At 53.0% G+C, this 26,974-nt stretch overlaps 10 protein-coding genes across 10 annotated transcripts in view; 5 read left to right on the top strand and 5 right to left on the bottom strand.

Annotated features, from left to right (window-relative positions):
- Positions 1-140: 140 nt before the first annotated feature.
- Positions 141-2,256, bottom strand: ACRALDRAFT_1066226 (uncharacterized protein). Its single transcript, XM_071017302.1, has 2 exons — positions 1,861-2,256; positions 141-1,695 (listed from the first exon to the last, which is right to left on the bottom strand). The coding sequence occupies exons 1-2, from the start codon at positions 1,930-1,932 to the stop codon at positions 664-666; spliced, it is 1,104 nt and encodes a 367-aa protein (XP_070871206.1). The 5' UTR covers positions 1,933-2,256; the 3' UTR covers positions 141-663.
- Positions 2,257-6,467: 4,211 nt separating this feature from the next.
- ACRALDRAFT_213647 (uncharacterized protein) lies at positions 6,468-7,719 on the top strand (the record flags this gene model as incomplete). The annotated part of the gene is made up of 8 exons (XM_071024120.1): positions 6,468-6,473; positions 6,566-6,692; positions 6,734-6,809; positions 6,890-6,900; positions 6,941-7,344; positions 7,386-7,425; positions 7,460-7,539; positions 7,567-7,719. The coding sequence occupies 8 exons, from the start codon at positions 6,468-6,470 to the stop codon at positions 7,717-7,719; spliced, it is 897 nt and encodes a 298-aa protein (XP_070871207.1).
- Positions 7,720-8,155: 436 nt separating this feature from the next.
- On the bottom strand, positions 8,156-10,160 carry ACRALDRAFT_1083719 (uncharacterized protein). The gene is made up of 4 exons (XM_071019497.1): positions 9,762-10,160; positions 9,342-9,689; positions 8,832-9,224; positions 8,156-8,774 (listed from the first exon to the last, which is right to left on the bottom strand). Exons 1-4 carry the CDS (start codon positions 10,005-10,007, stop codon positions 8,478-8,480), a joined length of 1,284 nt encoding a protein of 427 aa, XP_070871208.1. The 5' UTR covers positions 10,008-10,160; the 3' UTR covers positions 8,156-8,477.
- Positions 10,161-10,438: 278 nt separating this feature from the next.
- ACRALDRAFT_1058939 (uncharacterized protein) lies at positions 10,439-12,555 on the top strand (the record flags this gene model as incomplete). Its single annotated transcript, XM_071015962.1, has 2 exons — positions 10,439-10,687; positions 10,744-12,555. The coding sequence occupies 2 exons, from the start codon at positions 10,439-10,441 to the stop codon at positions 12,553-12,555; spliced, it is 2,061 nt and encodes a 686-aa protein (XP_070871209.1).
- Positions 12,556-13,144: 589 nt separating this feature from the next.
- On the bottom strand, positions 13,145-15,007 carry ACRALDRAFT_2114547 (uncharacterized protein; the record flags this gene model as incomplete). The annotated part of the gene is made up of 5 exons (XM_071023688.1): positions 13,145-13,762; positions 13,843-14,547; positions 14,626-14,705; positions 14,782-14,846; positions 14,946-15,007. 5 exons carry the CDS (start codon positions 15,005-15,007, stop codon positions 13,145-13,147), a joined length of 1,530 nt encoding a protein of 509 aa, XP_070871210.1.
- Positions 15,008-15,525: 518 nt separating this feature from the next.
- On the bottom strand, positions 15,526-17,938 carry ACRALDRAFT_1083721 (uncharacterized protein; the record flags this gene model as incomplete). The annotated part of the gene is made up of 1 exon (XM_071019498.1): positions 15,526-17,938. One exon carries the CDS (start codon positions 17,936-17,938, stop codon positions 15,629-15,631), a length of 2,310 nt encoding a protein of 769 aa, XP_070871211.1. The 3' UTR covers positions 15,526-15,628.
- Positions 17,939-18,576: 638 nt separating this feature from the next.
- Positions 18,577-23,150, top strand: ACRALDRAFT_1066231 (uncharacterized protein). Its single transcript, XM_071017303.1, has 10 exons — positions 18,577-19,114; positions 20,056-20,078; positions 20,466-20,802; positions 20,865-20,917; positions 21,034-21,041; positions 21,106-21,199; positions 21,267-21,407; positions 21,487-21,538; positions 21,612-22,039; positions 22,102-23,150. Exons 1-10 carry the CDS (start codon positions 19,111-19,113, stop codon positions 22,393-22,395), a joined length of 1,434 nt encoding a protein of 477 aa, XP_070871212.1. The 5' UTR covers positions 18,577-19,110; the 3' UTR covers positions 22,396-23,150.
- Positions 23,151-23,170: 20 nt separating this feature from the next.
- ACRALDRAFT_1066238 (uncharacterized protein) lies at positions 23,171-23,945 on the top strand. The gene has a single exon (XM_071017304.1). The coding sequence runs from the start codon at positions 23,550-23,552 to the stop codon at positions 23,766-23,768; it is 219 nt and encodes a 72-aa protein (XP_070871213.1). The 5' UTR covers positions 23,171-23,549; the 3' UTR covers positions 23,769-23,945.
- ACRALDRAFT_1078224 (uncharacterized protein) lies at positions 23,939-24,816 on the bottom strand. Its single transcript, XM_071018741.1, has 3 exons — positions 24,688-24,816; positions 24,538-24,616; positions 23,939-24,445 (listed from the first exon to the last, which is right to left on the bottom strand). Exons 1-3 carry the CDS (start codon positions 24,712-24,714, stop codon positions 24,153-24,155), a joined length of 399 nt encoding a protein of 132 aa, XP_070871214.1. The 5' UTR covers positions 24,715-24,816; the 3' UTR covers positions 23,939-24,152.
- Positions 24,817-25,237: 421 nt separating this feature from the next.
- Positions 25,238-26,974, top strand: part of ACRALDRAFT_2114385 (uncharacterized protein) — a gene marked incomplete at both ends in the record, with an annotated part of 2,228 nt that continues 491 nt past the window's right edge. The window contains one exon of the mRNA XM_071023681.1: positions 25,238-25,693. Coding sequence (XP_070871215.1) covers positions 25,238-25,693 — 456 coding nt within the window. The remainder of the gene's footprint in view (positions 25,694-26,974) is intronic.

Below are 26,974 nucleotides of genomic sequence, written 5' to 3' on the forward strand. Positions count from 1 at the left end.
TAGGTATATATATATGCATACTTGAGCTATGAGATTTCACACCGTCATCTCCGTCTAATACCGAACAACAGATACTGGTATGACCCGGAAACCCCCTTTTCCGGGCTGATCTTCCCAACATTTCAGTGTTTGGAGCCCCCAGCCCAGAGAACAATGGGGTCTCACGGGTATTGTGTGCGACTAGTCCGCTGGCCCGTCTCCCTTCCAAACCTCGTCTGTCCCTTTTAACCAAGGGGGAATCAGTGAACAGCTGCTGGGATGTGGTTCATTGGCAATTCAGTTATATTTTCCTAATTTTTTTTATCTTTTTTAAAATATTACTTCTTGGGCCTTTGTCAACCCCTCGCTGACACCTCAAACATGACATTAAGATAGCCCCTTTTGGGTCACTCATGGGTGCTCAACCACAGCCGCCAGCGTAACTATCCCACAAGCTTCAGCTTAATGGTTAGGAGACCAAGGTCCCTTTCCTTTTGGCTTCAACCGTGGTATTTTTCGTTTCCTTTTTTTCCCCCAACCTCCTGTGGTATCTCAAACATATTTTTGCCATCGCATTGCTCGCCCAAATCCCTAAACGCCGAATGTAGCCATACCATAACGCCTTTTCGTCGCTTCGTGGTGTCATGTCATCCCACCCCGGTGTGGAGATCAGCCGGGTGAATTTTACCGGGCTGCTTGAGACGGATCACAGTCCCAATTTATGCAGGAGTCCCAGGCGTCCGAGGGTCCAGATGCGCCCATGTTGTTGTAACAATCCGGCGCTGTCTCACACATGTTGAACGCCGCATAGTCATGAGTTAAGGGCACTTTGGGTTCCTCCGACATCTCAGACTTTACGGTAAATCCGTGGGTATCCGTGTAATACGGCGGCATCTGGTCCCCTGCCATGAAGATGGGAGCCAAGGGGTCGCTCATATCCATGCCGGGACCTGCCATCATCTTGACTTCCTGCGGCAGTTCAGCCGTAAAGTACGAGTTGTCGGTAGAATAGTCCACGGGCAAGTAAGACTGATCCATCATATCCTGAGGATAGCCCGAGACGGACTGGGGCGGTGAAAAGGGGGCCGCTGAGCTGGGGGCCATGGAGAGGGGAGACAGGCCGCTATCCCGCCTATCGATGGGCGATAGTTCTACCGAGTGTGACCTTTCGTGGGACGGGTGGCCTTGCGGGTGATAGTTGACGGGGCCGAACGGTGGAGACATGGTGCTGGATACAGAGCCTTCGCGATGTGACGGAGGCGAGTCTTGACCCATGACTGGGCCGTAGTAAGCAGAGTTGGCGGCGTAATTCCGGTTCATGGCCTGGGCGTGCTTGTCTGCGTTGGGAAACTGTTCGGCGAACAGCTTGTTGATGGGATTCTGCTGCCAGTCCTCGTTACGAAGGCCGGCCACCATACTTGCCAAGGCCACGCGGTTCGCAATAAAGGCGTTGACCCTGTAGTTCATCTCCGGGGAGGTGGTTTGGAGGTGCGAGGCGAGCATTCGGTAGGACCGGGGCATGTCATCGTCTTCTTCCTCGTACATTTCCTCAGCCCTGACGATCTGCTCCGAGATTTTGAAGCCCTTTCCTGTGCGGCGTTTGTGGATCTCGCTGGCCATTTGAGCCGACTTGACCCTGGCCTCAATGCTGCGATCCGCACGCCTGGACGCGGCGATATACGCCCTCTCTTGGTTCTCTTCATGGGATCTTTCCGTCTATACGAACGTTCACTTGTTAGTATTCAGCCAAGAACACAGAGGAAGCCCGTTGAAGGCAACAAGCAGATGTCAATCAACTTGGAGGGTGCGCGTATCACGCCATTCCGCATGACCGACATATATGCCAAACCAAAAAGAAAAGGGAGGCACTGGCAGCCGTACCTTTCGCTGGGTGGCCCGGTCCGGCGCCATCTCGTCCGACACGCTACTGGCATCGATGGATCTCTTTGGCATGGTGACGACCCAAGCCAATGGACTAGAGGGGGGTAGATCGAGCTTATATGCTTCGTATGTCTCGATAATCCCCAACGACGGCTGGGTGTGTACTGGGGAGGCTTGTTCCGGGGGCGGCGGCCAGGAGGCGGTACGCAGCACGGAATACGCCTTAAGTAGTCTTCAGATCACCAGCCTAGTGGAAGGTGATGGCCGTAAAAAGGTGGCTGAAGATGATGGGCACTTTGGTGGATCGCCAGCATAGGGGATCTTGGTATATCCCCGTGTAAAAAGGGTGTAATTATACAGCACAAGAGAGACTGAGAAAGACAACGGCCAGCGCAGGGTATTAATTCTGGGATGGAAAGGGGCGGAGGCGAGAATGGAAACACATAGCTATATACCTACGTGGAACGGAATACGGGAAAACCGGAGACGGTAGGTAGCACGGGAGTAGGGCCCCATCTCTTGCCGACATAGTGCTCCTATCTTTTGCTTGGAACAGGGCAGGAAAGACCCGATGGTTGCCCCTGGGCCGATCGCAGAGCGTTTGATCGCACTTTTACTTGTGACGATCGATCTCGATGGCAGTGAAGTTTTGGGGCCAATCTGTTAGTGCGGACACGGAAGGAGGTACTCGTTCGGTACCTCAGCCCAGCTATAGAAAGTGGGAGAAGGCAGCATGGGTGGGGTTGTGGTGGTGGGGTTACGCATACCCACCTATGTCTGTTTTGTCCTATCATGTTTGACAGGTGTTGCATTCGGTTACGAAAAAGGAACTGGGCAGGGGCAGCTGTACGGGCACTTTGTACAGCTACAGATACTTCGTACGAAGTACGCGTACAACGTACAGCCAGCAAGGCACATACCATACCCAGCAAATGAGGGGCATGGCGCAAGGAGAAGAGAGAGGAGGCGGGCGCTGGTTTTGGTTGGGGGGAGATCGTTGTACACCGGCAATGGGTGGAATGGCCTGGAAATGCGAATTGAATCTGAACCCACATAACCTTTCAAACTACCACGATACCTTTGGGTAGCAGCCTCCACCACCCCAATTCGACGAGCTTGGAGAATTAATTCGTTTCTTTCTCCTGACCGTCGGTAACCATATGATTCCTTTTCCCTCCTCTCCTCTTGGCCAAAATCAGCGGACATTGGACCCCTCCTTATTTAGGCTTCTCATTCTGATTGCCTTCCCTTTACCGAACCGCGGCGAAGCTGGGATCCGTGACCGCCGTCAAAACCTTGCGTGGCCCGACTTTGCAGTCGCCGGGTAACTAAGCAGCCGGCGAATCAAATGCGCGGGTTTTTGGCAAGCTGCTCACTTAAGCATGAATTTGGTTGACCTTCCTTCCATCTGCAGCCAAGCTGAGATGCATAACGCGGCTCTTACTTCGCCGCTTGCATCCAGAAATTAGCGTGCCCGCCATCACCAGCTCGGCAATACTACTTTTACAACGTACTTGGTACACTTTGTACGAACTCTCGGGTCCAGACCGAGAACAACACCAACGGCTTACCTTGCCCATCCCTGACCTTGTTCTCACGTTGTCCACTCGCCGACATCGTCCTCCCGGCAAGCGGCGGGGTCCTTATCGCATCCAGTTGAGGTGTCCATCTGGTACACACAACTGCACACGGCGTGCGTACAGTGTACACTACGAATACCCAAAACCATAAGCATCGGTTATGGCCCAATCAGTATCTATTGCGTTGCCACGGTGAGTGCCTGTGGGGACTTGTCGACGTACGTTGTATTCTACTTCAGCATAGTTTAGCTGGAGTCCCGGATCCATGACAGCAATCTCGTAATCCAGATGCCGACTTGCGCAATGGGAAAGGGAAATTCATTCGGCATGACCAAAATAGGGCCCGTTTCATGGCAAGCAAAAGCTCTAATTTACCGCTTGCTCGAACTTACAATTGATCGACGTTGGCAGGTGATGTACGTACGTACGGGGAAAAAGAAGCATAAGACCTGATGCTCCGCCGTTCAACGAATCCGACGCCAAGGCGGGACCCCGTCTCTCGGATCGATTGCTGGCCGGAGACGGCGCCGCCGCTAGGCGACGAAGCGAGAGGCCAGTGTATGCATTATCAAGGCAAGAGGGGTAAAATTACCAAGCAAGGCCAGATAGCGTTTGCATGGGCTAGGAACGGAGTCCGTACCTTCTCCATGACCCTCGTTCGAACGCCCTACCGAGCGGATGAAAGCAGTGGCTAGCGCCCTGCACTATCTGGCATGGTTCAACAATTGAAGTGGCCATACAATCAAGGGGGGTGAGATAGTTTCGCTGGCTTCCCATCCCAGCACCGGGATGCACATTGCTACCCCGCATGGCCTGGGCCGAGTCTGTGAATACAACTGTTATCGCAACTCCGCTAGAATAATTGCAGGGATTGCAGCGTATCGTGCCTACTACGGTCAGTTGAGGCTGTTAACGTTGGTGGATGGTTTCTTGTGTGTGAAGGAAATTTGACGTCATTCTATGTTTGGTGATAGATCAGCAAACAGTGAGCAGTTTGACACCAAGTCCGTTCCGTGGTGGTGGATCCAATGAATGGGATTCTCCTGTTTCCGGCATCCCTGAGACTTGGAATCTCCCGTCGCACGAGCCTGGGAGCCCTGGAGATGCCATTTTGGGCGGAGCAGAGCATCCGTCCGGCCGTTACCCCTGATAGGTACGAAGTTATGTACTTGGGAGTTACGAAAAGGGGCTAACATTTCGACGGGCCCAGCGACGGACGTGCCAGCAGCCAATCGCCCCCCCGTCAGCAAGGTGAAGCTACCCCTCATTTGGAGCATCAGCCACGAATCCCACTCAAAGTCCACCATTACTCCGGCTTGTGTGGCTGGGGTCTGATGTCAATTTCTCATATGAGAGAGGTCTAGAACGTGCCTAGCAATGCAACGACAATTCTTACTTCGTATGTACTAAGTATGCAGCTTCTCCACATGGGCATTGGCAGCAAGCAGTGGGAAGCAAAATGACATTGACCTGTCGTCAGAGTTTCTAGTGAAAGTGAACGACGACCGGGTGGTCCCTCGTTATGACGACAGTCGCAATGTCCATTGTGCTCTCTCTTTGCGGGCCACTCACAGTGAACACAGCAATTGCGAAATATTCGAAATATTACCCATGCTTGGAACATGGGATTTCTGCTCGTTAGAGCTTCTCCAATTCGATACCTCTCCTCAAGTGCTACGAGTTTGGGTGCGACGGAAGCGGTCATTGTAATCCGGCTGACGTCACAAAAACATCAGCCACATCACAATTCTTCAACCCAATGGTTAAACTCTCCGCATTCGAGTGAAGAGACCAACTGACAACCAGAATCACAAGCATTTTTACCGAGTGGAAATAATTTCTACCTAACAGACACCGTACCAAGCCATCCCACTTCGTAACTCCCCGAACCCAGTTGTACTCAGTACGTAACCGTTTTATTTCCTTCCCGAAGCCATGTCTCTACTACACGCTTTCCCTCGCAGATCTTTTCGTTGGTTTGTGTCAAGAAGATTGATCACATGGCTTTATTTTGTTAGAAGCAGACCACAGACTCCGACCACGGCTCCAGTCCACAAATTGGTGTTTCCGTCATTCGCCCCTTCACATATCCAAGATCCTCACCTTTCTGTATCCGGTAGAGATTTTACTTCACTGGTGTATCGTTCGACCGCCCTTCGCCGTTCTCGTGTGGTTTTTGGTGCGGAATATCAAATGACCGTCGACCTGGCGGTTGAAGGAGATGCCCTGAAAGACAGAGACCCAAATAACTGCTGCTACCCGAATCATTTCTACTGCCGCGTATGCCGTGTTTTCTGATGAGCCACGCTCCCTATGACGAGAAATCATCTGGCAAGTCGCTGACTGCTGTGAACTGCACGCTGGCGGCGAGAGAGTCTCTTTCTTTACGTACCCCTGAATTCCCATGATACCTTAAGTCATGTTGGCCATCCTTGATTCCCAATTCCTCATAACCCAAGACTTCCATTTCATAAATGTCCTTCGCCCATAATCTTTAACCCAAGCAAATCGGTGAAATCGCGAGACCTATAGGAAGATAGATCATGCGAGACTGTGAAGTCTAGATGTTGGCGTCCTTATTAATAGTATCGGTATCCTTGCCGACCTTGGGCTTTTCACGGCCGTCCTTCTTCTCTCTGTTATCAATATCTTCATCAATGTCTCTTCATCACGGCCTTAAGGGACGTGGCCTTTATAGCTCTTTTGGACCTTTTGGTGAAGTGGACGATATGGGTATGGTGGTAAGGGTTCTAATACTGCTAGTAGACTCAGTGACCTTACTGGCGTTGGTTAAAGCACGCTGACTAGATGTGTGGGGATCATGGCCCTTCTTGCCAGCCTTCTGCTTCACGATAGTGATCGTCGTAATTAGCCGGTTGGGCTCTAGCTGTTTGACTTTATATCCTCGCCAGGAGCAAGTTATACCGACTCACTGTTTGTCGCCATACCCGAGCTGCCCAGAGCCGCCTTTTACCGAGCATAAACAAGGCAAACATCACAGCCCACTACCTTGGGAAGAAAAAGTCCATGCAAGTAGGTAATTTAGGGATAATCAGCGTTGATAAGAGCAGCAATGATAAGGATTTACGGGTTCATATAGGTACTAGGCCCCTTGGCCTCATCAGTGTCTGTACCCCAACGCCTCTAGCAGTTGCCAAGTCTATCCCCCTGAATGCCATAACCTCTCGAATACTCGAATCACGGCCTTACTCGACGCAAGCCAGTCCCGATCAGGAGGGGTGAATGTGCTATGTGATTGATATAGATATTTCTGAATATGAATGAATGACAAGTAAGATGCACGGACAAAAATGATTCGAATCACTGCTATGGGAAGTCGCCCAAAGGGCCCATATATATGGGGGGAGAGTGAGAGAGAGAGAGAGAGATCAACCTGACCTCAGCTACTCTTAAACTCAATATTAAGTTGCACTGTCACCTGCCACGAGGAAAACCTCTTGTGGCCTATCTAGAGGAAACGTGTACCAACACCTACCGAGGCCACCCAGTGATCGCGCCCATCATGGCCACGGATTTGAGCATCCCCCAGATTATTTCGCCCAGTTTCTTCCGGAAGCTCGATAATGCGGAAGAGAAAGGGTTCTGCCTTCAAGTTCTGCATATTATTCGCGCACATGTCCTCGGAAAACATACTTTAAATCCCCGCCACTGCGGGAAGCTGATCCTAAGCCACATGCCCTGCAAGGAGTACGACGAACTCCTGATGCAAGTGTTCCTCGAGATAGCGGCGCAGCCCATCTTTATCAACGATCAGGGTGCGCACTTGAAGCTCGCAAGGGTCATGAAGGAGATGAAAAAGTCCAACCGCAGAGTCAAGTTCGCCAACTCCACAGTACGTCGCGTGCCTTCGACCACTCCAAACGTATCGCCGTCGCGGTCTCTTGTGACGTAGCCACTAACAAAGCCGCCGCAACTCGTTGGTAGACAAAAGTGAGATACAGGGGATTCAATGACCTCGAATTCGGTATCCACGGTGCCGTCTACGGTGCCATCTACAGTAGGTCAATCTGACACTTGCCCCTCTCCACTCCCGTGTCTCTCCCTCGGTGTGAACTCGGCTGACGAGAAGTGCGGTCGGGTTTGAACGATAGAACACAAACTTGAGTTGGAGGATGTCCCCAACAACCTGGGCCAGTGGAGGTTCATCAGCCTATGCAAGTTCTTCGGCGTGCTGCTCGTGGAGGGCGTGATCGATCAGGCGAGCACGGCCATCTTCCTGATGGCCCACACCATGGAGACACAGTCGCCCTCGTTCTAGGAGGCCGTGGGCGCCGCGCGCTTCATGATCCTGTGCTGCCAGCTCCTCTACGCACACTCGGCCGAGTGCGTCGAGGGCCAGGGGAGCGCCATCTCCCGGGGATTCCTGTGTGGGAGCGCGTATGATGGAAAGCCGGGCTTCAACCTGGAGCGCTGGGCGTTCTGGAAGCAGCGGTTCCGCCAGATTTCGTCCATGAGGAAAAGCAAGAAAGCCGCGGGGCTCGAGGAAGCCAGATTCTACACCCGCAAGGCTTTCGCAGCCATGGTTGCTGTGGAGAATCACAACGAGCAAATGGCGATACCTGCAGAGCTTCTCCCTCTTTCGCGGGAGGGACGAACGCAGAACGTTGCAGATGTCGTAGAGTCGAGCGACGACATCACCATGGCGGATGATGTGGCTGGTGGTAGTAAGAAGGACAACGATACCATTTCTGGGACGGACGGCGAGGGGGGTATGGAAGACGATGAAATGGAGGAGGGAGTCTCTTGAGATTGCAGCTTCGATTGTTTTCTATAACTTTGCCCTAATCAACCATCCCTTGCGCATCTCCCAAGGTGTAGGACCAGCGTACCGTGGCTGGGATAACCCCTCGCACCAAAAGATTAATCAGACTTCAGTCCTCTACGGAAAACCCGACGTTTTGGGGTCCAAAGCCGCAATCATGCACCTTCGCTCGCCCCCAACGTCTAAAAACACCATTACGAGCGCACTACCGTGCTATTGTACACATGTACACATGAGGTCGACATGAGAGGTAATTACAGCAGCATCCGGCGGGGGTCCTCAATGTACTCCTTGACCTTGACCAAGAACTGAACGGCTTCCCTGCCATCGAGCAGGCGGTGATCGTAAGTCAAGGCCATGTACATCATAGGACGGATCTCCACCTTGCCGTTAACTGCGACAGGTCGGTCCTTGATGGCATGAAGTCCAAGAACAGCAGTCTGAGGAAGGTTGATGATGGGAGTGCCCGCAAGCGAACCGAAGACTCCTCCGTTGCTGATGGTAAAGGTTCCGCCGGCCATGTCCTCGATGGTCAGCTTGTTATCCCGCGCCTGCTCACAATGTCAGCATCGAAGCAGCAACAAATCCGTTCGCATGTTATTACAGACCTTCTTTCCGAGCTCGGTAATAGCCTTCTCGATGCCGACGATTTCCATGGATTCCGCGTTGCGCACGACAGGGGTCACTAGACCCTTCTCCGTTGCGACGGCGACGCTGATATCAACGTAGTCCCGGTAGACAATTGTGTCACCGCCGTTAGGGCCCTCAATGGACGCATTCACAACGGGAAGATCCCGCATCGCGAGGACACAGGCACGAGAGAAGGCACCCATGAAGCCAAGCTTGACACCCTCCTTCTTGAAAACATCGTCTTTGTATAGCTTCCGGAACTCCATCAGCGAGGACATGTCGACCTCATTAAATGTCGTAAGGGAGGCGGCGGTATTCTGCGACTGCTTGAGACGTTCGGCAATACGTAGTCTCATCCGGTTCATTTTCACCTTGAATAAAGTCAGTACGGAGCCAGTCCGGCAAGAAAGCTTCCGGGGTGGGAGGGCTCCTTGCAAGAGCCGTAGGAAGGGTGAGCAAAAAAAGGGAGATCAACATCGGGTACATACGCGACGTTCCTCACGGCTTCCGATGCTTGAGCTGGAGCTAGTATCCTCCGCGGGAGATGCAGCCTTGGGGGCCGCAGCGCTCTTGGGAGCCGCAGGTGTTTCCTTCGGTGGTGCCGGCTTGCTGGACGGGGCCGGTTGTTTAGGCTCCTCGGATTTGGGTTCAGATTTCGGCTCGGCGGCGGGTTCCGACTGGGACTCGGGCTTTTCTTGCTTTTGTTCCTTGCTGCCGGAAGGAGCACCACCAAGCTCTAGCCTCACGATATCCTGTCCAACCGTCACAGTATCCTCTTCATTGACGAGGAATTCCTTGATCGTGCCGGCCTCGGTAGCATTGACAGCAACATCAATCTGTGTGACGCGGGGAGGTAAAAATTAGCGGACGAACGCGTTTCGGACAAAAGGCAGATGTCAAAACTTTACCTTGTCTGTCTCAATGGTTGCAAGCTCCTCATCCACCTCGACGTAATCGCCTATGGACTTTTGCCATTGTTTCAAAGTGCCTTCAGAGATAGATTCGGCCATCTGGGGAACCTTGATAACCTTGTCGGCATAGTTCCGGACTTGCTGCATCATTAACGGCAGCATGGACCGAGGTTGGGAGCGGCGGAGCGGCACCAGGCGCGCCGCTGTCAGGAGCCGTCTCGTCATCATCTTGGAGGTCGACATAAGCCGCAATGCTCGAGGTCAAGGAGTGTGTGATTTCAATTGAAAGGATGCGTGGTCACACCTGAATAGTGAAGTCAATCGGATGATGGAAGGGGAAAGGAAAGAATGGTGTTGGAAAACGCCAGAATGATGAGGTAATAGGGAACTAACGACTAGTTCCCTGGCAGCTCTCTGTTTGGGTATGGTATCGGCAATGACCGGCTTTCTGTAGTGTACGAGTTCTTCCATGACTCCCCGCCTTATGTCATCGGGTGCTTACGAAAGTACCGATCACGTGGATTCTCAACTGATAATAGTCCTGAGTCCCTTTTTGGGTATGCATTTCATATGACAGACAGGTGCTGTTGTCCCTTTCTAAACCTCCCGCTTCCTACCATCGTAGGCGCCACTTCGCGAGCTGTCCTCGGCCGCTCGCTTCATACGAGATTACGATGGACGGGCTTGGGCCTCAGGGGCAACCTCCGTCGGCCTCGAGAGCAATCAATTCCTTCGCAAATAAAGTCTCCACTGTTCTCTCAACCTCGTATGCGGACCCGGAGTTTCGAGAAGCTCTATCCCTGTTAGATGAGCGTGGACTGAGAAACAGCCTAAAAGAGCGACGTCAACTTCGACTAAATGCACAGAGAGATGTTATTCAGAGTAATGGTAACATAGTGACTGAATTTGGCCGGGTAGCTAATGTGAGTCGACTCGATCCCTCACCTTGCATCTCATATTGACATGATCGGTATGGCAGGAACTGCAGCGGATACAAACCATCCTGAACCAGTTAAATTCTTCTTATAATGATATGCGAGAACGCATAAGTGGCGCCCACGAACAATGTTCCTCATTCTTAGAAGAGGCATCATTGCTTATGCGACAGCGTTCTGAGGTCGAGGCTAACCAGCGGCTTTTACGGGCCTTTCGTAACCGATTCGTGCTTACGGATGACGAGGTGTTCTCCCTGACCTCGACTGCTGAGCCTGTGGACGACGAGTTCTTCGTTACACTGGCCAAGGCGAAACGTATCATGAAGGACTGCGACGTTTTGCTCGGTTTTGAGAGCCAAACGTTAGGCCTCGAGATCGTGGAGCAGACCACCAAGAATCTGAACCTCGCCTTCCAGAAGCTGTACAAATGGGTCCAGAAAGAATTCAAGACATTGAATCTGGAAAATCCCCATCTTGACGCTTCTATTCGTCGCGCTATCAGGGTACTGGCAGAGCGGCCTTCCCTTTTCCAGGGTTGTTTGGACTCCTTCGCCGATGCCCGGCAACACATACTATCAGATGCCTTCTACGTCGCCTTGACAGGCACCACGGTAACTGGCCAACCCGACTCCTTCGTGAAACCGATCGAGATGGCCGCCCATGACCCTCTCCGTTATGCGGGAGACATGCTAGCGTGGCTACACTCTGCCGCCGTGGGGGAGCGGGAGGCGCTCGAGGGCCTTTTCCTCGAAGACGGAGACGAGATTGCCAAGGGCCTGCAATCCGGCCACGCGGACAAAATATGGCAGCTCATGCAGGACGTGGAGCCCAACACCGCGAGCGAATTCGACGCCTTGAAGGCCCTACACGACCTAGTCGATAGAGACGTAGAGGGCGTTGGCAGGATCCTTCGACAACGGATAGAACAGGTCGTTCAATCCAACGAGGATATCATTCTATCTTACCAGCTCGCTAATCTCTTGGGCTTCTATCGATACACCTTCACCAAACTGCTTGGGGAGGAGACTGGTCTGTATCAGCTGATGTCGAGTTTGGAGGCGGAAGCTTTACGGCAGTTCCGTTCCCTCGTGAGGGATCAAATTGCCACATTGCAGGTTGAATTGCAACAAGATACACCTTCCGATCTAGGACCGCCAGACTATCTACACGACGCGCTTCACCAATTGACGGCCATCATGCAGACATACGAGACATCTCTCTCTGCTTCGGCTGACCGAGAGGCCGACTTCCAGACCGTTCTCGCAGAAGCCTTCGACCCATTCATTGCAAGCTGTAAGAGCATGGCCAAGACCATCGGCCCACACGATGGCGCAATCTTCAGTATAAACTGCCTCATAGCCGCAATAACCACCTTGCGGGGGTTTGATTTTACTCGGAATCGCGTCACGATGCTCCAAGCCCAGGCCGACGACGAGTTGACGAAGCTCGTCGACGATCAATACCGCTTCCTCCGCGAGACTTCCGGCCTTGACGAAATATTCACTTGCCTTGGCCCGTTAAGCCAAGACCCCCAAGACGTCGAGACTCTGCACACACTCGACCCAATGCGCCCCGAGGCTCTCGGCCAAGCGAGCCAGGCGTTGGACGAGTTCCTTCCGTCAGCGCTCATGGATGCGATGGATAGAGTGAAGCTCATCCAGGACCCTAACATGGCCCGCGAAGTGACGGAGAAGGCCGCAGAGAGGTTTTGCCGGGATTTTGAGCATGTCGAGAAGGTTCTCACCGCGGCGGACGAATTATCCGGGCTAGCACACGGGGAGGAACAGGGCCAGAAGGAGCCGTTCAGAGTTTTGTTTCCCAGAACAATCGCGGAGATCCGTGTGCTGCTGTCCTAGCACTGACAGTGTTGTTAAGGAAGCGCGCCTTGTGAGATTCCTGGCTCGAGATTTCCCCTATAATGGCGTTGCTGCTTCGTATACGTACGAAATGTATAGTCGAGACGGCCCTTAAATAATTTGCCTCTCTCCTTGATGGTTCCTCTTGCTCTTCTATATGTCTGCGATATCTCTTACACATGTGGAGACACTCTGTGGCATTGTCCACAGAGTATGTAACAGAATGCCTCGTGGCCGTTTCTAGGTCTTCCATCTCCCATGTAGTCCTGTCTAATTGTAGACTTCGTCACGGCAATGTGCGCATCATCATCGCAAAGGAGAAGACCAGGTAGGAAGCCTCACATGATATTAGCGAGATAAAATCGTTATAGTATTAGTGTACACATCGTCCCAACCCCCGTACATGCCAAACGTGTGGCCGGAAGCACCCGGGAAGCAAGCGAAACGAAGGAACACACCATGGCCTCTACCAATTTTCCCAACGTCTATCTACCTACCCACCCTGTTGCGATACAAAAACTCTTCGCCATTGCCTGTCCCCGTTGTCTGGCGCTGTCCCTTGCTCCTGGTATTTCCACCCTCGCTAAGCTCACATGTGGATGGGCAGCGAGTGGGTGGCCATGGCAGCCTCCTTGAAAGCCTCAGCTAGAGTAGGATGGGCGTGGCAAGTGCGGGCAATGTCCTCAGTCGACGCGCCGTACTCGAGGGCCAGCGTCGCCTCAGCAATCATCTCACCGGCATTTGGGCCGATGATGTGAACGCCCAGCAGCCGATCAGTCTCGGGGTCAGCGAGCATCTTCACAAATCCGTCCGAGTCCATGTTGGTCTTCGCACGCGAGTTGGCGCTGAACGGGAAGCTGCCGACACGGTAGGGGATGTTCTGAGACTTCAGGTCCTGCTCGCTTTGGCCAACCCAGGCGACCTCGGGGTGAGTATACATCACCGAGGGAATGGCGCCGTAGTTGACGTGACCGAAGCCCTTCTTGATATATTCGACGGCAGCAACGGCCTCCTCCTCGGCCTTGTGGGCAAGCATGGGGCCGAATGTCACGTCGCCAACACAGCGGATGTGAGGGAGCTTGGTCCGATATTGCGAGTCGATAATCACACGTCCGCGCTCATCGAGCTCCATGCCGATATTCTCGAGGCCCAGGCCCTGAGTATAGGGCCTGCGGCCGATGGCAACGAGGACCTTCTCAGCCTCCATCTATTGCATAGTCATTCGTCAGTCACTGTAACCGAACCCTGTGCTGGGAAGGGAAAATGCATGGGGAGACATGGACTTACCGTCTCGGGCTTGCCACCCTTGGAAGCGTCGAGGTCGAGCTTGATCTTGTCGCCACTCGTATCGCCGCTGACGACCTTGGTGCTGAGCTTGAAGTTGATGCCCTGCTTCTTCAGCAGTCTCTGGGCAGCCTTCGAAAGTTCAGTGTCCATGCCGGGACCGCCGATTTGGTCCAGGAACTCGACGACCGTAACCTTCGTCCCCAACCTCGACCAGACAGAGCCCATCTCGAGGCCGATGACGCCACCGCCGATGACGACCATGGACTCGGGGACCTTGTCAAAAGAGAGGGCGCCGGTGCTCGTGACGACGCGCTTTTCGTCAACCTCGAGGCCCGGGAAGGGAGTGGCCTCACTGCCCGTCGCGATCAGGATGTTCTTGCCCTTGATAGTCTTCTCGCCGCCCTCGTTCAAATCCACCTTGACCTCATGTTCGCTAACGAACGAACCAGTTCCCTTGACATATTCGACACCATTCTTCTTGAGAAGGAACTCGACACCTTTTGTGAGGCCCGACACTGCAGTGTCTTTGGCCTTCATGAACTGTTCGAGGTTGAGGCTGACGTCGCTCACGTCGATACCGCGGTTCTTCGTGTCATGTTTGATCATGTGGTATATGTGGGAGTTGTTGAGAAGGGCCTTGGATGGGATACAGCCCACGTTGAGGCACGTACCGCCAAGGGTGCCACGCTTCTCAATGCAGGTAACCTGGAAAGAAGGTGGCGGGTTAGCATTGAATAATTATGGGATGATTTTGGGACGGATGCAAGCAAGGTCTGCAGATACCTTCATGCCTTCTTGGCCGGCCTTGATAGCAGCTACATATCCAGCGACACCGCCGCCGATGACGATTAGATCTTTTTCTTCTGTGGCGACCAATGCGGAATATCAGCAACACAATCCAACCATCAGCTACAGGCGAGGCGAGTAAGGACGACGGACCAGAGGCTGAAGCATATGTGCGGCGCCATCTTGACAGTTGAGTAGGCGCAACAATCGTGGGGAGGCTGTAATGGGTGTCAGCAGCGATGGACGAAGTGCGACGACGGCTAGGAATTGGGATTCCAGAGCCGGAACGGGAGGAGGAGAGGAGAGTTGGTACGTACGAGGACGGCTGTCGAAACGCCGACCTCACGGTGGAGCGTGGCAGCAAGCGATTACAGAGCATCGTGAAAAAAAATCACTGTTCTGAATTGTTGGTTTGTCAATTGAAACCTAGAACAACAGAGCGAAGGTCGATGTCAAATGGATTGTCACGATGCTCGACAGAAGTTTGTCTTGCAGGAGAGTTGGCTAGCTTAATTACTTTGTACTTCACTGTGCTCGGTAGGACAGTCCAGGACCCGCAGTTTCCGCTGGTTCCATCCCTTAGATTGGCCCGAGACAGCCTGAAAGTACAGGTACATTGGTAGGAACTGCAATGCGTATGTACCTCATCGCCTCCACACTGTGCTCCCTTCCGCCATCTCCCGGACTCGAAAGGCGACGATACCCGATCTTAGTAACCTACGGTAGTGTACGGCTGTCCAAAGAATGACGTTACTCCAACACGAGGGACGTTCCTTTTAAGACCATAGTAAAACTGGATCCGTGTATGGAACCAAAACAAATAACCAGGGGAACCAGTTGTCCTCGCCCAGAAACACCAGGAGCACAGCTAGACCGTCCCCACTCCAAGTCGAGTGAGTCAGCGATGGCTTTCGGAAGGGGCCCGCGTCGGCTTCAGGGGCCTATTTGTCAGAACTTCTATTTGGTCTAGTTCTTTCCATCCGTGATGAGAAACTGATTGTTACTCCTGTTCCTTCATTTCCAGCTTCTCCAGGATGCCCTCCGCCACCTTACATGCCTCCCTTAGCCTCCTGGCCTCTTTCTTGCTGCTTATCATGTCCGTCTTTTGCACCTTCCGACGGAGAAAGTAGCGTAGGCCGCGTGCTAGCTCGGACGAGACATTGGTCCCAAAATGCTTTTCCAAGGTGTGATCTATACTGGTCTTCTTGACCTTCAGACATTCCTGGAGAACAGTAATGAGCATGACTTCCACGACCAGGGATGTTGTATCCTTGATGTATGCCAAGTTGAGCGGTTTCAATACATCCAAGGAGACCGACGAGTCGACGACGAGGTGACCGAACATCTTGGCCGTGTTGATAAGCCGACGATCGTCCATCGTCTCCTCCTCTTCATCCTCGGGCTCTTCGCCGAAAAGTGGCTCGCCCAATCTCCGGAAGAGCGTCCACAGCACATCCTGGAATGAGTACTTGATCCTGGCGTCTCCGCAGAATTTGCTGGCAACAAGGGTGTAGAACGGATTGTAGTACTGCTGAGCGCCGGCGCACTGGACAAGGACCTTGGGTATCTCCCGGCGGTTGTATTTGTTGAGTCGAAGCTTCAATATCCGCAAATGGGCGTCATTGACATCGGCAGCGGCCACCAGGGAGATAAAAATGGCTCTCCGAACATCCGTGTTCATACCCTGTTCCCGGGCCAGCTGAGCATAGTCGACGAGAGCCAGGTCGTCCCCGGTGGCCAAGTCGTCCATGCCACTACTGAGATCAGCCGAGTCAACCTCCCCGGAGGTAGGCCCAAATGCACCGGATGCCTGCTTGTCATTGTTCTTGGGCCCGCCCCAGCTTGCCCCAACAAGCCACCACCTGCCCGTCTTGTCCGCATTTCGAATATCCTCCAAACCGACACGCAAGGGTTCGGTGGCCTTCATTTTGTCCGCATCCATAGCCCCCAGCTGCTTCTTCATCCGCGTGACATGTTCGTTGAGGGTGGCCGAGTCCTGGGAACCGGCTTTTATTTTGTTGTTCTTCAAATCGCTAATCGTCTCGATCATGAACTTGGTTCGTACGGAGAGGTTCCCTTCGCCAACCTTGGTAACTGCCGGGCGAATGAGGCTGACGATATCCTTCAGCGCCAAAGGGTCGTCTTTGCGAAGCTGAGGACCCGCCATCCGGACGACTCTAAGTAGAAGCTCGGCATTGAGCTCCGATAGATCGCTCAAAAGGAAGCGTACATAATCAAAGATGAGCTTGCTCCCGACAACACGGAATATGTACAACTCGGATAAGACGGTGACCAAGTTTGATGTTTCCTTTGTCGGTGTTTGCTGTTTCTCTACCGCCTTCTCAGCGGCAGCATGCTCTTGCTGGAATCGGTCCACAACGGCGCTGATAAAATGAGCTGCAAAGTCCACGCCGATGGCTTTGTACAGAGCCGCCACAAAGCCGGCGGATAGGACCAGCAGCGTGTCGGGTTTGCTTGTCGGCTCGCAAATCTGTGCCATTAGGAGATCGGTGAGGATATTGGTGACAAGGCCACGAGGATGATCTCTGTAGATCTTGTCGACCTCTTCGACGATGGAGAGTAGGTTTGCCTCTGTGACACGATTGACCGGGCCTTGCGTCTTTCTGCGAATTCGAGCTTCGAGATCCGTGTCATTCTCTGAGCGTTTTCGTAGTGAAGGTGGTATATACTTTGATGTATCGGTGATCGGGGCGACATATGGGTTCTCGCGCTGTCGTTTTGTCTTTGTAGGTTGGTGATCTTCGGCGTCCGAATCAGAAACTGGAGAAGAGCGCTCGTTTAATTCATCCTCACTTCCGAATCCCTCGTCCGAATCATCCTCTTCCCCGTCCGTGTTATCACCGTACATCTCATTCCAGTCTTCCGAAGCGCTAAGCAGATCGCCGTCCTCGTCTTCTTCCAAGTCGCTGGCATCTGTATTGTCGACATGGTCGTTTGCTCGGGACCGCGCCGCCTTTAGACGCTTTCTCGCTAGCCACTCGTCTGCCTCCCGGGAGGACCCCTTGCTCTTGCGACGCACGTCGCTATCATCGTCGCTACTGTCGCCGAGCAAGTCATCCAAGCCATCGTCCTTGAATGCCTTGGGAAGACTCTTGCGGTTTTTCTTGATACCTAGCTTGCGCTCCAGCGCCTCGATCTCGGCATCGTCTTTGGAGATTCTGTTGCGCGCAACTTTTGATATTGCTTGAACTGGCTGCACCTGACTGCTCGTGTCATCTGCTTCGGCCCTCTTCCGCTTCCGTGTCGAAGACGTGGATACATCGCGCGGGGGCGGGTCCTCCTCCACCATGGATGTTGATGACTCGGTGCCATCATCCTCTGGCGCTTGTGACGGCCGTTCGTGGTTTCGGCGGTTATGTACGCTGCGATGTGATGGCTGTTGGCGGTGTTTCGACCTCTCCGCTTTGCGCCGGGCTTTCCGATTTTGGCCTTGACTTTCCCATCGTCCCCTGCTCCCTGAAGATGGATTGTCTGCCAGACCCAGCTCCTTGAGAAGACTTGGGGGCAGGCTCAACTTCTTTGGAGGCATGGTCCAGATTCGGGGCAAATTATCGGATGGGCGCACGTCGTGACTAGGAGTCCACTTTCTTTGCTCTGCTTCCCGGCTTCAATCGTTCTAACCTCTTTGCGAAGAAGGTTAAGCAATGGCGCGGAAAGGCATATCAAGCCAAGTAGGATGAGCAGTGAGTAGAGAACCTGTCAATTCGAGTCGGAAAGCGTCACGATCGCTGGTCTACTTCACCGGACGGTGTGTTGGAAGCAAAATTTATTCCACTAATAATTGCCCGAGAAGGAAGAGGGTACATGGACCATGGGTCCTTGAGGGCGACCCACAATGCTGAAGGTACTTGTACAACAAGGTGGAGGTACTGTAGCTAGCTATCTTTGTCCGTCTCTTTCCAACTTTTTTTCTCCTTCCCTTCTTTTCCGCAACGTCCAGTTATTGCTATCTTCCCTCTCATTGGAAAAGCATCCGCCTCCACACAAACGGCCTCACAACGCGTGATCCGGGTTCTATCGTCGTGCAGCTTGCTCTGTCGACTGGCCTTGTTCCCTGTGCTTATATCGCATTGAGTCGTACTTTGCCGACCGTCCAACCTCATCGCAGCGACATCCTTTATTATACACGTCACAGCTAAGCAACAGAGGTCGACAGATTCCGCGGAAGGATAAAACAGCTGACCAGCTGCGCTTCTTTCTTCCCTGCCGTGTCTGCTGCCTGTGTCCCGTCACCAGGCTAAGGACTGCACGACGTGGAGAGGTATACCAAGAGCAAGCCACACGATACCACGCATATTCGGGACATTTGAAGCTTATCCCGTCAAGCAACCACCACTTTCCTGTCCGTCTTTTCGAAAGCAAACAGGGACGAAGAAAAAAGTTCAGCCTCGACTCAATTTCGGCAGTTAACCAACCCGAAACCAAGCTATCCCGCCTATTTCAACACATCGCAAACATACAATGGGTACGTCAGGTTTAGCATCCCGTTACTGAATGCCTCCCAAGTTCTTTTCTCTTCTGTCTTCCCTTGCAAGACCAGACTTGAATACCCCTCCGTCTTCTCCTAGCTCAGCAGGACAAGTGTATGCTGTTCCAGGGTACACAGCGGGTTTAAGTACTTTTCGAGCTCCAACTACCTACCCTCCCCCTTTTCCTTGCACCGTTTGCATTGAAGGTACATACCTACCTGTTTACCTACCTGCCTGCAACGTACCTTCCCACCACTTGGACGTCAGCTTGTCGCTGCAGCCAGCACCTTTCAGTATCTCGGATATGAGCATACATACCTGCTGCATGCACGCCGTGCCTGATGCTAGCATTTCCGTCACTTTCCACGCTCCTACTCACCTACCCCTCACTTCCTATTCCCGTTATTGCACTGTTATATCGTCTTGCTTTTTTGTACCGGGTACCTCTCCGTTACCTTTATACGACCCTATAGAGGTCTTTCCCGTTCCTCCTCTCCCTTGACTGGAAGCCATCCACTGCCTGCACGTACAGCATTAGCAAAACTTTATCTCACAGCCCAGCCGCCCTATTGACCAACCCCTCTCCCTTTCCTTAGCTCTACGCTCCGCGTATCCCCCCTCCCTTCTGCATACCCTTCCGTCCTACTCCACCGGTGGTGTAGCCGGCCCCATTTCCCTCTATCCCCTGATCCCCCCGCTGCATCCTCCCTTCCCAAACTCAAGGCCCTGCCAATCCACTACCTGGGTACTTCTCTTTATTGCTGAGTCCGATTTCCCCAAATATCGCCACCCAGCACCTTGACTTCCCAACATCAACCTACTTCTCTTCTTTACCCTATTTCATCCTCCCTCACCCGAGACATCTTCGGCTTCCCTCACGTGCTGATTCGATAACGATCTTGCGGGGTCTTGATTCTAACAACTCTCCTTTCAACAGCGGATAACGATTCCTACCGACCTGTAAGTTGTCATATTCCTTTCCTCTTTGCCGGTCCTTGCGTCACCCTTTAATTGTCAGCATCTCTTGTCCGCTTGGATCGATCGGTGCATCCCCAGTTTATTCATCATTCATGTTATCTCGTTACGACTCTATATGCGGGTCTGTTAGAAGTCATCTTCTTTCTTGATGCCGGGGTAATTGGGAGTCGTAGACTCCGAGAAAAACACCCCCAGCCGATTACCCGTCATGCCAGAATAACGTGTGGATTACTGCATGCCCTGCGCACGCCCACATGGATTTACGTTCTGCATTTGATATCTTGGTTGATACTTTCTTAATCGATCTGCTGCTAGTTGCAAAGGAGATTATAGGCAATGGTGCTTGCAAAGACTGACTTCTTCATACAGAGAGAGAGGTCTCGGTCACCTCGCCGAGGTCGTTCGCGAAGCCCTGATCGCTCTGGAAGACGTCGTTCGTTTTCGCCTCGCAGCAGATCCCGTAGCAGGGACGACACACGTGGACGCCGTGATCGCTCGCCCATGACTGGAACGCCTGCACCTGTAGGAGGGACTGGTTCCGAATACGGCGGAGCCCAACAGCATCGATCTTACGAGGAACGAGCTGTCGCACGAGAACAAATGATGAGCAACATTCGGGACAGTTCCCAACAGGACCGCCGGGTCTACGTTGGAAACCTCTCGTACGATGTCAAATGGCATCATCTTAAGGACTTTATGAGACAGGGTGGGTCATGGCTCGGATGATCGGACTATCCTGTATCAGGCTGACGGTCCTGAATTTTGTAGCTGGAGAGGTTATCTTCGCCGATGTGCTGCAACTTCCTAACGGAATGTCGAAGGTGGGCTTCTACGCGTAGTTTTATGGCTGGTCTTGTTTTCGTGGCCGCTTCTTTCCTCCGGTCTTGCTGGAATTGTTGGGTTGACGGGTTGGGCGCGTGTCCGTGGGTATTTGTAGGGATGCGGGTAAGTTCTGCAATGTCGTCCCGCGCCGTTTTCTAGAGACAGAGGCTAACATGGTACCTTCCAGCATTGTGGAATATGCGACAAGGGAGCAAGCCCAGAATGCTGTGGCGACGCTTAGCAACCAAAATCTCATGGGCCGACTCATTTACGTCCGCGAAGTACGTCTCTAGGCACCTTTACCAGTACGCGACGCTGTACCTGCTTGTCATTGCTAACGCGCTTCAGGATCGCGAGGCAGAGCCGCGATTTATCGGCTCAGCTGCCAATCGTGGCGGGTTCCAGGGCGGCCCAGGTGCTATGGGCCCTGGAGGATTTGGTCCTGGCGGATTCAATGCAGGAGGCAGCCGACAGATTTTCATCTCCAACGTGGGTTGCTGCCCTTCTCACCTCCGCCTGATTTCTGCACGACATTTAACATGCTGATTACTTTTTCTTTTCATTTTAGCTTCCTTACACCGTTGGTTGGCAAGATCTGAAAGACCTCTTCAGACAAGCAGGTACGTTGGCGCAATCACTTCCCATCTCACCTCAATGCTTGCTGGCGCATGAGCTAATATGATACTACTACAGCCCGTAACGGAGCAGTCATCCGAGCGGATGTTCATATCGGACCGGACGGTCGGCCCAGAGGTTCCGGAGTCGTCCTGTTTGAAAGCCCCGACGATGCCCGAAATGCCATCCAGCAGTTCAACGGCTACGACTGGCAGGGTCGTCTGCTGGAGGTCCGTGAAGATAGATTCGCTGGAATGGGAGGTCCCATGGGCGGCTTTGGAGGTCGCGGCGGTTTCGGCGGCGGCATGCGAGGCGGCTTTGGTGGTGGCTATGGACGAGGCGGCTTCGGCAGTCCACGCGGCGGCTTTGGCGGCGGAGGCTTCGCCGGACGCGGTGGTTTCTCTGGAGGATTCGACGCTGGCCCAGGCGCCTCCGTGCCGCCTAATCCTTTCACGGATTACGCCACTGCTGGCACCGACAGAAGCGAGACGATCTACGTCCGCAATGTGAGTTGACTGCACCCCTTGAGACGGCCATGTGACCCGTATTTCAGCTAACCGCGCCAAAGCTTCCCTGGTCCACTAGCAACGAGGATCTCGTGGAACTCTTCACCACCATAGGCAAGGTTGAGCAGGCTGAGATCCAATACGAGCCTAGTGGCCGATCGCGTGGCACTGGTGTCGTCCGATTCGACACGGCCGATACTGCCGACACGGCCATTCAGAAATTCCAGGGATACCAGTACGGCGGACGGCCTCTCGGCTTGAGCTTTGTTAGGTACCTGAACGCGCCAGGAACCGGAGGCGACACCACGATGGAGACAGATGCCCATGCCGGCTTGACGCAGGATCAGATCATGTAGCAAGTTTCACTGCGGCTTGCTGCACTGGGCACCTGAAGCTCTGGGACACTTTGCGCACCACAGATACTTGCCATGTTGGCATTATTCATGATTCGGGGTTCGGGCGCATGGCTACCGTTTCCTCTCACTAGTTTTGATACATTTTCTTTGCGTGTTGCGTCGCTGGGACGCGCTATCGAGTGTGTGGAATAGGTCTTTGATTGACCGACAATAGTCAGACAGTTTATTCAACCTTTATCAATGCTGTTCTCTCTGGGCTTCTTGTCTTTCAACCTTGGCACGTTTGATGTGGTCCTGGGCGACGGCTAAGCTGAGCTGGTGGACTGATTCGCGTGGCGCCGGCCATGTCTCGAGGAACCCTACTTGTTCGGAACGCAGGCCGGTGTAAAAGTCTGACCTGCGAGCTCGGCTACCAGGTAATCACGACAAATAAGGTAGACAATGAGAGAACTTCGCATTATAGGATACTTTACTGTGTCGTAGAGCGTCGGGCCAACACATCGAATGTCAGCGGCACATGGTCTGATATCACGCAGGGTGTATCGGCAGCGGAGGGTGTAAAGGCTTGTGTAAGTGACGCTTCGTACGGGTCTGTCATTCTTTACGCCGTACGAGTCACACAGAGGGCGTTGGTCTGGATGAGCTGACTGCCCTGACTACCCTCACTGTCTCCAGGCAAACTTACATGCAAAGCATGCACGGTGTTAGCTACTGGCTATAATTAGTGAAACAGACTTATCGTTTCGACATCATGGTCATCAATCATTTGCTCTCTGTTGCTACTCCTGTAGCTTTGGCCGGTACGACCTAGTCACTTTCCCCAGCTGGTCGAGAGCCTTCAAACCGGGTTCTGGTTGAGTACAATCAAGTCATCGGCCTGCACCAGTCAATGACTCCCGTACCGATGACAGTCCGCCGGTTCCTGAAAGCCGTACAAATTCACGAGTTGCGGAGAGACCTTCCCCAGAAACCCACGGTCTATTGATTAGATCCTGCCTATCCCAGCGATTTCGCGAGATATGAGTGACGGCCAGTAACGCGAGAAATACCGTCAGCCTCCCGAAGTAGAACTAGATTCGCGAACTTTGTGGCCTCGGACCCTTGTTCAACCTCTCACTATACCGAACAGGCCAACCTTAGGAACTAGAAAGGCCATGTGCGAGCTTCACTCCTACAAGTGCCCTGTCTGTGCCACCCATTGGCAAGGTCGTCAGAAGCTAGCCAGTTGCGAGCAGAGCGACCCTGATACGCGATGCCCCGACAAGCTCTGCATGTATGTCGGCAACCCGAAGAAACCCAGGAGGAAAGAATGTGACAGCTGTGTCCAAGTAACGGAGTTGCTGGAAGGTTGCGAGATCGACAAGGGCACATAAGGTCGGGAGGACAAATGGAGGGTTGGAAAGAACCCGACGTTTCGATATCTTTGGGTGTCGAGTGTATCAAGAGCAGTCTGCCCCAGCGCAAAGTGGTTCTGGTGGATGGCGTGGGGCTCGGTGTTGCCAGAGGATAGGCCCAAGGCAGTCAGGACTTTACGACATGCATGGTCTCCTAGTTGGGTAGACAAGAATTAGAATCTAACGGTTGCAAAGGCTGTATGGGCTTCTCCAGGAAAACTGGGTGATATGAATTTCGCGCCAACCTCTATGAGTAGAATATCCGAAATGCAAGGCGCCTGCCGATCCGCCTAGCACGTTCTTTCTTCTAGTTCCGTAGTACGCCGTAGCCCAGACCGTTTTCTTCCCAAATGACAGGAGACCTCACGGCGCCCCTGGAGCCACGAGCTTTTTCTTTCTTGCTTTCGCCTTCTTCTTGCTCCTATCCCGGGGCTTCAGTGCCACCATGCCAGCTTTGCAAACGTCCGCGTAGCGGGCAAAGAACTCGTCCAGCGCGTCCGGCTCCACAATGGTCGAGAGCTTGATCTTGGGAGATTTGCTCCTGCTGGAGTTTCCATTCGTGGCTCTCACGATCACGGGGGCAGGTTTGACGGGGTGACTGTCGGATGGGAGGGCATCGGTCGGTGGGGATGACGCGGGGTCTGGCGGGTACGATACTGCATATCTTCAGTTTCGGGACCATTTGGAGAAGGAAGAAAGAACCAGAAAACGGGCCAAGTGGGATCTGGTGGTACTCCGGATGACGTACGCCTCTTCTGTACGAGATAAACGGCACCTTGGCCCTTGTCTTTGCGACTGTTGAACAGCTCTACCAGGCCGTTGAAGAACTGCGCGGAGAATTGATATTAGTCGGATATCATGTCGGATGGGACGATTCTAAAGGGTATACAAAGCCCACCTCATCGTGACTTAGATGCGACACCATTTCGGGTTGGTTTGCGAGATTTGAGGGGTCAAATGTCGAGCTCCTCCAGTACAAACTTGCGCTATGCCAGAATCCAGCTGGGTGTTGAAGCCGTGAGAAGAGGTCACATGCCTTATCTTGGCGCTGGGAGTCAAGTAGGTACGTACCACGTGTTTGTGTCGAGACTGGTACAATGTGGATTCTGGTAACTAAAGTGTCGAAGAATCCTTAACCATCGGCCGCCGTCATTATACGCATTGATGATGAAGGTTAATCGGTAGTTTTGTGGGGTCACTCACTGTACGGGGAGCAGGGGAGTGGTTGAATACGCCGGTACATCTTATCTGCTGCTGATTAGTAACATACCTAGGTACCTTAGTGAACAGGCCGCTTGAAGACCGATGTAGTCAATCATGTACCGTATAGAATATTATCCGTAGTACTGCGAACTTCCTCAAACCATAAGGCTGAACGAACATTGGGTCAAACCACAGCATATCGATTCCGTGGCCGACGTCTCCCTCTTAGTTCACAGACGCCCAACATGACGCCTCCCCGTCGACTCGGAACTACGCTTGCCTCCCAACTCCTACGCCGACCATTGTCTCCGCTGACTACCACCCGAGCTATCCTTGGCCGATACTGCTACCACTCCTACGACCACCCACCCGCTGCTGGGAATCATAGCGCTACGGAACAAGCCATTCTTTCCGCCGCGTATAAGCACGTCCCGAACCATGGATTCTCGCAACGGTCGCTTGCACTTGGCGCTGAGGACGCTGGGTACCCCGCCATCAGCACCAGCGTCCTCCCCGACGGAGCCTTCGGCCTCATACGCTATCACCTGGTAACAAGGCGGGAGGAGCTAGCGGGCAAGAGCAAAGCGATTTTCGGGGAAGACAAGCTGGGCGCACAACAAACAAACACCGGGGCAAGGGTCGAGCGGCTGACCTGGGAGCGCCTACTGGCCAACAAGGACGTGGTGCACCGATGGCAAGAGGTATGGTGAATTCTTTTGGTGCTTGACATCATTTTTTTTTTTCGTTCACTTTTCGAACCCGAGGCACTAACGCGCATGGCTCGTAAAAAAAGGCGCTGGCCATCATGGCCCAGCCCTCCTACGTACCGTCTTCGCTAAAAGAACTCTCGCTCCTCGCCGACGAAATCTGGTTCCTCGCCGGAGACGTCTCAGTGGACCCGTCCTGGTACACCAAACGCGCTTCGCTCGCTACCATCTATGCGTCGAGCGAGCTCTTCATGACCACCGACAAGTCTGAAGGCTTCTCGGAAACACGAGATTTCCTGCGCCGCCGGTTGGAGGAGACCAGGCAAATGGGCTCCATCGTCGGGTCCGTCGGCCAATGGCTGGGCTTCACGGCAAACGCGGGTATCAACATTCTCAGGAGTAAAGGGGTGCGAATCTGAAGATCCGTGGCGACACCGCAAAAACACAAAGCCCTCTCCTACTTCCTCACCATCGACCCGTGGGACGCAAATACGGCGGCGAAGTATGGCGTCTTCCACACCCTAGTTCCCGCGCCGCGATCCTGCTGTCGTGAAACCTTAAAAGCTTTAAAAGCCTTATATATTCTTTTTTTTCTTATAAAACTTAAAACCTTAGAGGCTATTTAAGTTGCTGATTTATATTAATTTTATTGTTCAAACATGAGAGCTTAGTACGTGAAACATGAGAGCTTAGTACGTTAGCCATGAGAGCTTAGTACGTTAGCCATGAGGGTTTAGTTCGTTAAACATGAGAGCTTAGTACGTTAAACATGAGAGCTTAGTACGTGAAACATGAGAGCTTAGTACGTACTATCAACAGGTTGAACTGCTGATCTTCGGATGCACAGGGAAGGCTCGTGCAACATGCACCAACGGCAGGTGCCGCAAGGACACCCTCACCTCGAATCCTGGTATTCGTACAACGCATGTTCATACGGTCCCTGTGATGAGCGTTTTCTTGTCGCTCCCAAGTATATTTATGGACGTTTGATTTGCCTTGGTAGGTGCCGAATCGGTGGCGTCCAGCTGCTCACACACCAGCAGGAGCACTCCCCGTCTTCGATTGTTTAGCACAAACGTTTGTCAACTGCACGACCCATGGCAAGGGCGTCCCGACAAGAGCACCCAGTGCGACCTTAGGACTTCCTTGGACTCCCCTCCCGACCAAATATTCGAAAGGCGCTTTATTCCTGCAATTCGTACCTCACGACTCTGTTCAAGGGGTTGCTGCCCCGTCGTCGCCGTGCCGTGATGTTGGAAACGCAACCGTTTGTAT

This window comes from Sodiomyces alcalophilus (assembly GCF_042370955.1).
Source record: "Sodiomyces alcalophilus JCM 7366 unplaced genomic scaffold ACRALscaffold_10, whole genome shotgun sequence".
In the NCBI taxonomy this organism is placed as follows: domain Eukaryota; kingdom Fungi; phylum Ascomycota; class Sordariomycetes; order Glomerellales; family Plectosphaerellaceae; genus Sodiomyces; species Sodiomyces alcalophilus.